Here is a 12245-nt window from a genome sequence, read left to right as displayed (position 1 = left end):
ATGTTCTTTAAAAGGAATCACATAACCTTTTTATAAAGTATGTACCATCTGTCTAACCACTGTTTAACAAAGTAAACCTCAAAAGTATGACAATATATTTAGCTAGTAAAATGCATTGATGCAGCTTATCAAGAATAATCTCATATATATCAATCTCAAATATCAAGACCTGCCAACCTTGTTGTGTAGGAGCTCTGCGTTTTAACATTATAGCACTCAGCTAGTTGTCACCAAAAAATACACCAAAATTTCAGTCATTTTTTTCCCTAATTAAAATGGCAGATAAGCCAATCATCAAATAAATCTGGAACAATTCACAGTTGTGCAGGTGTTATGAACTCAATACTATATTAAACCTTGGAAGCCCTGTCCCCTTCCCATCATCTCACATTAGTAATATTTTGTGTTAATTTTCTAGCCTGAAAGATGCCGGTAAATGCAGAATGTTTTGAATTCATTCATGTGGAATAAAATCAATCAGCTTTTGACTTTGACTAACATCAGACAAGTATATAATCAACATCAGTTAACTATATTTATTAGGGACGCCAGCAAAATGTCTGGCCCAAAACAGTTTCGGCTGCAACAGAAAGATTAAATAGATTTAAATCTAACTCTTTACAAATCTTTACTCGTTTACATGCACACATTCTTATAAATTGTTGTGTGTAACTCCTTTTTCCTATAATAGGAATAAAAAAACATATTAACTTTTCTAATGCTAACATCTTAACTAAAACAGATATCGGCGTCTTTCTTCTTTCCAAGCAACCTCGTGGTTACTGTAAAACCCAATATATACACAGATTCCAGTTTCTCTGTAGCATAGGTGTTGCACCCTTGACCAAATAGCAACAGGTCTTTGGCAATGAGCTGTGATTCTCCCGCTTAACATCATACATAAAAACATATTTTGTAATTTTAAGAAACCAAGTTTGCATGCTAATGTACTAACAAGCCATTATGATTTATCAAGCCTGACAGGTACTCAGGAGTGTGTTGAAAACAGTATCAAGTTACAGAGCATATCTTATATTCATCAAACAGCTAAAGCCTGAGTTATGTAGAATTCAGACATGAAAAATAGCAATTAAGAGCAGGAAAATATGAGCTATGAGAAATGTCAAAAACCTCTACAGTTCTACAGAAAAGCCAAAATCAGTGTAGCTGTCTAGCCATGTGTTCCCCTGTTGAATTACGTACACCGAGTGTCTAGCCAAATGCCATTTAACCATTCTCACAGGATCAAGGTACAGTAACATGAATGGGAAGAAAGTGTGAAGTAAAAAGAAGAGCCACCTGTGAAAACTGTCAGCCAGCCATTACAGACATTATGACTCATTTGTCTTGTTACCTTGTATTATTTGTGCCGCTTTACCTTCCTTGTGTCCATTTTTCACTTTGTCATACATTTAAAGCCTTTGTTGTGGCTTTATATAAGAGAAGGAAATGAGCTACCAGAAATGCCTGAGTATATAAAATCCAAAGACAATAAGAATAGAAAAAGTAGTGCAGTCCTTTTATTAACTTTAAATTAGCTTTAGGTTTATTACAACATCGGATGCATGGAGAAAGAAGAGCTCCCTGCAGATTCCAGATGTTTCTCTGGTCTCAGTCGTGGTGTGTCACGATTGTATCAGATCCACCACCCCCCGCTTTTTTTTTTGCTTTGCACCTCCAGGGTGGGGGCTTCAATTCCCGCCTCCGCCATGTGTGAGTGAAGTTTGCTTGTAATCCAGTTTCCTACCCCAGTCCAAAGACATGTGCTGTAGGCTGATTGGCATTTCCAAATTGCCCGCAGTCTCCTGGGGTAGGCTCCAGGCTCCCCGTGACCCAGTGTAGGAAAATGGATGGATGGATCAAATGGGGAAAATGAGATCTCAGGGACTTGTGGTTTGAGTATTTCAGAAGCTGCTGATCAGTCTCCAGAGTTTACTCAGAATGCCACAAAAAAACAAACTTGGAAAAAAAAGGTTCATTCATTAGGAGGTGTGGACAAGGCAGAACTGTAGAAACCAGGAAGTGTTCATAACACCTCTAACAATGGAAAGTTTGGCTAGGAGGCTTTTTCTAGAGATTCGGCTGGGAAAACCTGGAAGTCATTTCTAAATGTCAAGGTTGCACACCTATTAACTCTACGCAGCCTTTGCATGTTTGGATTCAAAATGCCAGGCTTAGTTTAATGATTGTAACACACAGGAGTCAGAAGGAGCAGGTCACAGTTTCTGTATTTGGCCTTATCTCAGAATCAACATCAACTTCCAAAGCTGGGGTTAGAATATGGGAATTGCTTTAGATTCTGGGTAAATACCCTATATCTTTTCTACAGTGAAAGAACTGTTCTTTTGTGACTTTCTCTATTAACCCTCCCTCATTTCATCTCTTTCTCTCAGATGGGTGGCAGGTGACTGGGGAAAGTGTTCAGTAACATGTGGAAAAGGTGCACAACAGCGTGAGGTCGGCTGTGTTTATCAGCTCCAGAACGGCTCGTTCCTTGCCACACGAGAACTCTATTGCCTCGGTGTGAAGCCGGAGAGCATTCAACACTGCGAGGGACGCCACTGTCTCACTGCGTGGGATGCCTCCGAGTGGAGCCAGGTTTGAAAATGTCCTTCCTTTTTCTGCAGACGATATGATGTAACATATACATACATACATCACATAACTGTGATGACAAAGTTCTGGCTAATTTTTTTATTAAAATCTCAGCGCATGATCACTGCTACAACACTCACCTAATAGCCACCAATAGGAGGATGGTATAGAGTGACACAAGCCTGACGGGATATATTTACATTTACATGTATGGCATTTGGCAGATGCCCTTATCCAGAGTGACTTACATTTGATCTCATTTTATACAACTGTGCAGGGCCTTGTGCAAACATAATTAAAATGTGGAATTTAAAAGAAGAGTGGATTGTTGAATTGTAGGGGCAGAGATTCCTATCACAGTTCTGTCACAACAGGGCAAAAAAGGATGGGGCATGGAAAGAAATGGAGGATGAGTTACAGCTTTAATGTATGTACAAATCTGTGCTTCATCACTGCACACCCAGTAAAGCACTGTGCTGATTGATGCCATTGAATTCAAAAGAAGTAATTTCTTTTTAATTGCAGGTCTATCATTAGAGGATATTCATCATATAATCTGACATGGTGAACACTTTGTTAAATAGTCCGTTATAGAGTTTATTGCGATCATCTCATACATTGTGACAAGTAATAATCTTAAAAGACAGCTGAAATGGTGCAGTTTAAAATCTACTTCATACAGAGTTTCTGTAGCTCTGGTACCAGTCATAGCAGTGTTGCTATGGGGTTTTTTATTAATCACTTTAGTGTCACAGCTGGAAAGTTTGGTTGGTGGACTGTTGCTCTTGACCCAGCAAACAGTGGCTTTATGGTCAGAAACTGACACTGATGAAGGTTAGGTGATGGTTAAGACTCTTTAGTTATGTCTAATAAAGAGGCCACACACACACTCCATTGATAGTGCATTTCCAATAATGGATGGAGTAGAGTGGGCTGAGAAACTGCAGAACAGCTAATGGGCTAGAGCCAGTTATTTTATACCTACAAAGTGAACTACACTCATGAGACACATTATTTGGAACAGCTGTATACTCATGCAATTATCTAATCGGACAATCATGTGGCAGCAGTGCAATGCATAACAATCACGCAGATACGACTTTTTGCCGTTTTCACCTGCCAGTTTTGGTGAGTCTGTGCTCACTGTATGCTCAGTTTGCTGTTCTTGGTTGACAGGAGTGGAATCTGATGTGGTCTTCTGCTGTTGTAGCCCATCTGCCTCAAGGTTTGGTGTGATATGCATTCTGAGATGCGTTTATGCTCATCATGGTTGTATAGAGTGGTTATTCGAGTTATTGTAGCCTTCCTGTCGGATCGAAACCAGGAGATCAGCAGTTTCTGAAACACTCAAACCAGCCTGTCTGGCACCAATATCCATGCCATGGTCAAAGTCACTAAGATCACATTAATCTCCATTCTGATATATGATGTGAACATTAAGTGAAGCTCTTGACCTGTATCTGCATGATTTTATATATTGCACTACTGCTACATTATTGGCTGATTGTATAATTGCATGAATGTGCAGGTGTACAGGTGTTCCTATTAAAGTGGACAGTGAGTGTGTATGGTAGCTGTACCCGATCAGTGTATATTATAATGGAATATCTGTATAGGAAATTAAGGCTTAAGTGTGACATATGTAACTGTGATGCTTTAGCCTGACCTGTGGAGGGCACTGTGGTAGTTTTTGCTTGCTCTCTCTCTCTCTCTCTCTCTCTCTCTCTCTCTCTCTTTCCCCTCCCTCCATTTTAATCTGTATCCAGGATGCTGTGTTTTATCCGCTTCATTAAGAAAAGCTTCTTTCATTGTAGAAACTAGTTAATAGTTTCTACAATGAAAACTCCACAGTGGGTGGCATTTAACAAGTCTGCTTTCTTTTCCTCATTCTTTCTTGTTTTCCCTTTACCTCTACCTGTTCTTTTCTCTTCTTTCTTCTCCTGGTCTGTCTCCCTCCATCCCTCCAGTGTTCATCTAACTGTGGGCAGGGCATCAGGAAAAGGACAGTGACATGCACAAATCCTCAGGGGCTCTGTGACCCTGCCTCCCGTCCCACCCACCAGGAGCCATGCGAGGATTACTCAAAATGCTATGAGTGGAAGACAGGAGACTGGTCCAAGGTACATGCACCCCCCCCCCCCCCACACACACACACACACACATACACACATACACATACACACACTATATGGCCAAACGTTTGTAGACACCTTACCATCACACTCATATATGGTCCTTCCCCAAACTATTGCCATAAAGTTGGAAGCACACAATTGTGTAGGATCTATTTGTATGCTGTAGCATTAAAATGTCTCTTCCCTGGAACTAAGGGGTCCAAACATGTGCATGCATGACAATGCCACTGTGGATAAAGCGAGGTCCATGAAGAGATGGTTTGACCAAGGTTGGATTGGAAGATCTCAGGTGGCCTGCACAGAGCCCTGACCTCAACCCCACTGACATCTGACACCCAAAATCAGTGTCCAGCCGCTATAATGCTCTTGTGACTGAATGTGCAAATTCCAACAGCCACAGTCCAAAATCTAGTGGAAAGTCTTCATAGAAAAGTGGAGGTTATTACAACAGCGAAGGGGGAATTAAATCTTAAATGGGACTTTCTAGAAGCACATATGGTTGTGAGAGTCAGGTGTCCAAAAGTGCAGACACACTGATACATGTAATTACTTGCATCTTTATGGGGATATTTTTATTTTTTACTGTTTAATAGTGAAGCTAAATTAAGCTATCCATCCACCTAAATCTAACGTTAAAAGATATTTAAGCCAAAAGGAAAAACTAAATTTTCCACTTAGCCCAGATATAAGCCAAGATTTGTTTGGTGTTTTTTAGTGTTTAAATGAAGATAATTTAGCTGTAAGTAATCGAAGCTTAAATCATCACACACTCACCTTAAACCACATTGAGATTTTTAGTAATGTTTGCCTTTTCTCTGTATGGCTGTGTAATGTAATGATCAAAATCCTACTATCTGGTGTCACTCAGAAGAGGATGAGTTTCCTTTTGAGTCTGGTTCCTCTAAAGGTTTCTTCTTCATGTCGAGACTTTTTTCCTTGCTACAGTCGCCTCTGGCTTGCTCATTAGGGATCTAAATCGATATCCTTAAGTGGTTACGCAAATATTTTTAGATTTACCCGCACAATTTTCTTTATATATATATATGATAAAAATATCACTATTAAGGGACAGTGCATTTGCATAAAGCTGACAAATGATGATGATACTGCAGCATGTCCATGTTATTTTTGCCTTTTCTATGCATTAGCTGTTGGCCATTTTTATGCACACTCTTAGAGCTGGAGTGCTAATCTAAAAACTTTAGCACATCAATAAGAGGAATGAGATTGCTCCTTTGTCTATAGTGATTTTAGTGGTAACAAACAAATTGAATCCAAGGTGTCTAGGCAGCCTGAGCTCTCCAAACACAGGCTCTGAATGCTGAGGCCAGTTTCCAGATTAGATTTGCTGTATTTGCATGAGGAGAACATGCACAGATGGGCATGTACAGGGACTTTATGTACACCACCATTGCTTCAGTTCAGTGATGAGGCTACTTATTCTGTCATCACGGTTGAAGTTAAAGCTACACTGTTTTATCTGGAATGACTGTACTGCTGGTACCTGCCATGATAAAAAGGGAAGTATTGTTTTTGTTTTTTGTTTTTTTTTCTGGACAGTAAGTCTTCACAGCATATGCATTTTCAGATTCATTTATGTTTACTAAAAAATGAGGACAAGGCTTGATGTCCTCAGGTAAATCTTGATGTCGTCTGGTAGACCCTGGTCTTTATACATATTGTACTAGCCTGTATATATTCTTCCTGTGGTGCCTTTCCCCTTATTATTCTCCCGAGTGTTAAAGTAATACCACTTTGGCTTTAGGTGAAATTACTAATGAAAAAACTGAGCTTCGCCTGTCAATTTCAGAAAACATGCAGAAAAGTGGATGTTGAAAAGGCAATGTGTAGATGCTTTCATGGGCTCTTATGTGTGAGCTTCCATTAAGGATGTAAACAGGACTGCATTAAAATTGTAGGTGTGTCTTTAGGTGAGAGTGATGTACATATCTTTTAGCCAAGACACTCAGACACACCATTGTTTTATATTATAATCAAAATGAAATTATGTTTACACGTTTTAAAAAGAGTCAAGTTCCATGTAAAGTCTGAATGCTTAATGATTGGAGACATGGGGTTGTATTCAGAGTTGGTGACTTAAGCTCAAAAGTTATATCAGTATTTATGGAGGGTAAGTCATGCCTATTCAGAGTTGACATGTAGTTGCTCGAGTAGATTTTTATGCTAATCACCTGTGAGTAGTTCATGCCTCCAGGTTTATCTGATTTGGAATAGAAGTACCCAAGTCAGGGGTTTTTAATAGCATCTAGACCGCTGCCTTTAAACAGAAACATTTACCTGTAGCAATCATGCAGTTAACTTTTAAAACATTAAGCAACCAGGGATAGAAAATGTGGACCTAGGAAGGAAATAGCTTTTTTTTCTTTGCTGTTGAATATTATAAAAATGTAACATAAAAAGCAAGAGTCAGTTTAAAAAATGAAAAATAAAAAAGAGTAATTTGATAAATGAATGAGAAGATAGCAAACATTGAAATAAGCATCAATAGAAGTCTGGTATATTGCTAATACTGTATATTGCTGCATGAATAGACTTAGTTGTAATTATGACAGTCAGTGCACATGTGGTTCAATTTAACAATATGGCTTCCATCCTCATTATTTGACTGCTTATAAAAATAGCACTTGATACAGATCCTATTATTATTATTATTATTATTATTATTATTATTATTGCACTGACAACTTAATGTAGCCATGAAATTCTAAATCGAGGTCACAAAATCCTAATATGTTACCTAATATGTTAATTTTTAGTTTTTTAATTAATAAAATAAGGCCCTGTGCTATTTGTTCATTCAGTGTATTGTCCTGTAAAGAAAATGTGACTATAGTTTGAACGATAAACTGACAAGCATTCATCTGCTATGCTTACAGCTCACTTTAAGTTAATTCATAATTTCAATTATGAAATAAATTGGTCTACGAGATAAGCAGTGTCTCCAATTATGATGTCACTCTGATATCATCGGTGGAAAAACAAACCCAAGAACAGTGAAGCAGCACTACTACCCACTGTGCCACTCTGTGAACTTTATTTAAAATAGGAATCTACAAAGCTGTCATGATTGTATCACCTGTTCTTGCATAGCAGAGTGTACGGTCATGGTACTCAAGGACAACTGGACTAAAGGCAGATACATGGCTTGTTTTCTGCCCCGCTGCCTCATACAATGTTTTAATTGATCTGTTTTGTTTTACTGCTGTCAGCTTTGTCCGTTCCCATTCACAGGGTTTCACTGTCACTGTTGTTCATTTGGTCGTTAGTTTTCTTAATAAAAATTAAGCATTTTATTAAGCATTTTATTTATTTCTATCATGCTGCTAGCACATATAAAATGTGTACACTGTTGATTGAACAGATGTTCGCTCACACAGCACAAACCCATCACTTATGCTTCATCTGGTAGGAATTCCCTACTACTACTACTACTACTACTAATAATAATAATAATAATAATAATAATAATAATAATAATCAGTAGAGCAAGTAATTGGCAACAGTACTTTATTTAATGTTCTTATATTTTTACCTTATTATAGGTTTTACCTACTTGTCCTTTATAATTACTGTTTCTGGAAATGCATGTGACCCTTAATGAAAAGCATTAGCAATGTAAAAAAACAAAAACATTTTTGAAGCGTCATTGAGTTTGACTGTCTTGGTAATTAACGTGTTTCACATGACATGCATACGCAGTATATAAAATAGAGCTCTATACTGAACACAAACAAATAAGAGAAGAAATTTATGATGTTTTATTTTTATACTTCTTGTGTGGTGGCAGTTTATTGTGAGCACAAGTAAAGTGCTATAATCATTTTACTAAGCAATATTTAGCCTGTACATTTGGAGAAACAGGAAATGTGCAGGCTATTATTACAGAGAATTAGTTCACACCTTCAGTATAAGATAAGAATAGGAAAACACTCAATAAAACACTAATAAGCTGCTAATGTTGCCAAGTAGCTGCTGTATTCACTACCTATATAAATAATAATTCAATCAACAAGTTAATTTCCACATTATGTGGGTAGGTATGGAATCAGATATAAGATTTTTATCCCCATCTCTCTCTCTCTCTCTCTCTCTCTCTCGCTCTCTCTCTCAGTTACTGATATAAATCAGTTATTGTGCTCTACTAATGAGTATTGTATTCTACAATAATGAGCTCTTCCACATCACTTTACACCACACTGCTTAAAGCAGCGGCTTATTAGCATATGCCTAAGTTTATATTTTAAACTTGATGAAATGAAGACAGTAACAACAGCCAAGTGTATGTTTATGAAGATATATTATGGATCGTTTATAAATGTATCCCTTCATTTATAAACCTTGGGCATTTTCAGTAAAAACAAAAACAACGCAAAAAAAACAGTGAAGTAAAATCAAGCCCCATGTTCCTGCCCATGGTAAAGTTTTGAGACATTTCATCACTCTCTGCCTTTGGGAGAGCAGTTTAATATAAGCTTTTATGAGCAATGTTTAGGGCTAAAGGCCAACAGGAACCTTGGGCTTGTCCTGCCTGTGGTTACAGCTATACTTTACAAACACAGTTCAGAGTGAGGAAACTAAGAAAAGGAGGATTACCCTATGTTGCCTCGGTTCCCTCTGGAGCATAGTTCATTTTTCATCCACCGCAGATGGAGGAGGTGTAAGCAGTGGAGACCTGGTGGCCAGCAAGGTTGAAAGGGACAGGGCTCTGGTTTCACATTAAGGTTGAGGCTGTGGTTTTAGGTCAAGGAGGCTGGGGGAGATTAAGTTAGCATGCTGAGATCTGGTTCACACGTTGATATTTATGTTGGATGAGGATGAGGAAAAGGGAAAAGGGAAATCATATAGCTGTCTATTTAGCACTCTGGAAAATGGACCATAGTTGGATCAGCCTATTACTGAAGATTTTCATTCTGACAAGTACTGTATGCAGTGGAAAGGGGTGAGAGGCTTTGTCTTTGGTGGTTATAAATTTGGACATCATGCTCCACTCCACCACTTCCAGAAAGTGTAGGTCCAGCTCACACTGTATAGAAATGGCTCTTGCTGCTACAGTTTGTTCGAATACTTTGTTATAGACAGTACATTGAAGGACCCGAGCAATAGGTAGGTTCCCTTCCTGTGAATTATAACAATTCATTATAACAATCTGTACATCACTCTTGTGAATGCAGACAGGTGTGGGAGGGGTCATTCTGTCTAAAGTCCACCAGTGTATCAATAAATTGGTTGAATTACCCCAAAATATTGAGCGGTGCAGCTGGTAGTGTTGCCGCCTCACAGCTCAGGTGTTTCTAGTCTCTAGTTGAGCAGTTTCCTCCCACCTCCAAAAATCATTCCTGTAGGTGGATTGGCTATGCTAAATTGCTACTAGGAGTGAATGAGTGTATAAATGACTGGTATCCCATCTGAAGTGGTATTCCAACCTCATGCCCTGTGTTCAGCTTTGGATCCACCATGAAGATAAATGAATGAATGAATAACGGGCTGTATGTTTTCTACATTATCCGAAGTTTTATTTAATTGCTCTTTTTGAATTCCTGGGGACATTTGTGGACATTAACACATGATGTTACTGCATAAATTATGTTAATAAAACCAAGCAAATTATACCCAAGCAAAAACAAAAACATTATTCATCATGGGTTAAGACAGGTTTACTCAAGTCAATAGTCTGAAAGAGCTGGTGTGGTTCTGCTCACTTTGTGGCATATTGCATGCATACAGCCCAACTGAGCTATGAAATCTCTCCTTTACTTGGATGATCCTGATGATATTTTTTTTTTTTTTTTTTTTTTTGGAAGGCCATGTTTGCCCAATTATGGGAAACGCATTGTGAGTGCTGGCAACCAATCACAAAATTAGATGCTACATTTGTCAACTGGATGGGAGGTTGAAATTGGTTCAATTCTGCCAGCAAAATTATATCACACCAACTGCACCAACAAGGAGCCCCTTGTGTTATCTTCCCAGTGTGTGCATTGTAGACAACAGCAGTCTGCAAATAAATCTGTCTATGGGCCTGTGTTTTTTAGTGCTGTTTATTGCGAAACATGATTTTGTAGGTTTGATTGGTCAGCCCTAAATAGCTTACCATTTGACAGAATTCAAACAAGGAATATAATCATATTACCATTACCACAATACCATCAGAAACAATGGCAACAAAAGCCGTTTAACATTTTGTTATAAAGCTTTAAGCATGTTTGTTAGACCTACCAGTGACACACTGTAACTTGCATGAATTTGCATGTAATTGGGTGGGACCAGAAGAATACACACTACTCAAGTTCAATTCAGTATTAATTGTAAAGCACTTTTAACAATATATATTACCACAAAGCAGCTTTACAGAAATCTTGGATATGGGTTTAGATTCCTAGCAAGCGACAAGAGGCAACAGTACTAAAGAAAATGTCCCTGAGATGACATGAGGAAGAAACCTTCAGAGGACCTAAACTCTAAAGGGAACTCCTCATGTTCTGGGTGACACTGGATAGTTTGATTGTTACACTAACCATTATTCTTCTACAGCTGCACTATTAAGTCAAACAGTACTAAACGTCTTGAAAGGATGTTCAGTATGAGCATATTGTGAATTAGGGTTTTGGCACAGGACAGTTTATGATTACAGAAGCAGTTCTTTGATACAAATTTACAGTATCTAGGTGAGATTATATGTACACTGAAGCATGGGTGAGACTTGGACATAAACTGTTTTAGGGTATGTATGTGGGACCATCCACAGCAGCAGAAACAATTCGTCTTAATGCATGATGCTGTAAGAATTTTGGCTGTAGTAGTAGTCTTATCGACTAATATAAGACTTATAGAAGTGTGGAAAAGTTGATACAGGTTACATATTCATAATGCAATTGCATTTCCCTTGAATCAATTTATTAATCTGAGGTCATAGGGTTCATACACTGTTCATGACAGTTACCACTAAATGGAATGAATGTAATTTCACATGTAAAACTTCATTGTCAAAAGCAAATGTAAGCAGGCCAATAGGTCAGAAAAGAGAAAATTGACTGTTTCACAGCAGGTCAAATACTCTTATAAGGACAGCCAGATTTGCCCCAGGGACCACTGTTTGCCAACCACAGTTTAGAGCAATACCTGCTGTTTAATGCACAATATTTGCTTGTACAGAGGTTGTTTTTTTAAACATTATTGGGTTCACTGTAACTTAAAGCTCTGAGAAGTTTAAAGAAGTACTGTATCCCACAATTTCAGTGATATACCTTTCACAATTGAATCTGGGATTCAGACTTGGCTTTGATCAGCGGAATAGACATTTTACAGAAAGCTTTGGTGCTATTGTGCCATGCCACTTATGCTTATGTATGCATTTAAAAGTATGACTATGCTCTACACTCACACTGCAGCCTTTCAGCTGGCTCACTTGAGTCTCACTTTTGATTGTATGTTTTTATATCAGTGGAGAGCGACACACACCCAGCATGTTGATTTGAGTTTGATAAGCCCATCGTG

General features: G+C 38.2%; 1 protein-coding gene across 3 annotated transcripts in view; it reads left to right on the top strand.

The window, feature by feature from the left end:
* Window positions 1–12245, top strand: part of adamts17 (ADAM metallopeptidase with thrombospondin type 1 motif, 17) — a 154952-nt gene that overhangs the window by 131587 nt on the left and 11120 nt on the right. For all 3 annotated transcript variants that reach the window (XM_053635236.1, XM_053635235.1, XM_053635234.1), the window contains 2 exons: window positions 2394–2598; window positions 4563–4715. In XM_053635236.1, the coding sequence (XP_053491211.1) occupies window positions 2394–2598; window positions 4563–4715 (358 nt within the window). The remainder of the gene's footprint in view (window positions 1–2393; window positions 2599–4562; window positions 4716–12245) is intronic.

Source organism: Ictalurus furcatus, chromosome 10, assembly GCF_023375685.1.
Source record: "Ictalurus furcatus strain D&B chromosome 10, Billie_1.0, whole genome shotgun sequence".
In the NCBI taxonomy this organism is placed as follows: domain Eukaryota; kingdom Metazoa; phylum Chordata; class Actinopteri; order Siluriformes; family Ictaluridae; genus Ictalurus; species Ictalurus furcatus.
The sequence above is the reverse complement of the archived record's forward strand: the minus strand, read 5'-3'. Positions and strand labels throughout refer to the sequence as shown.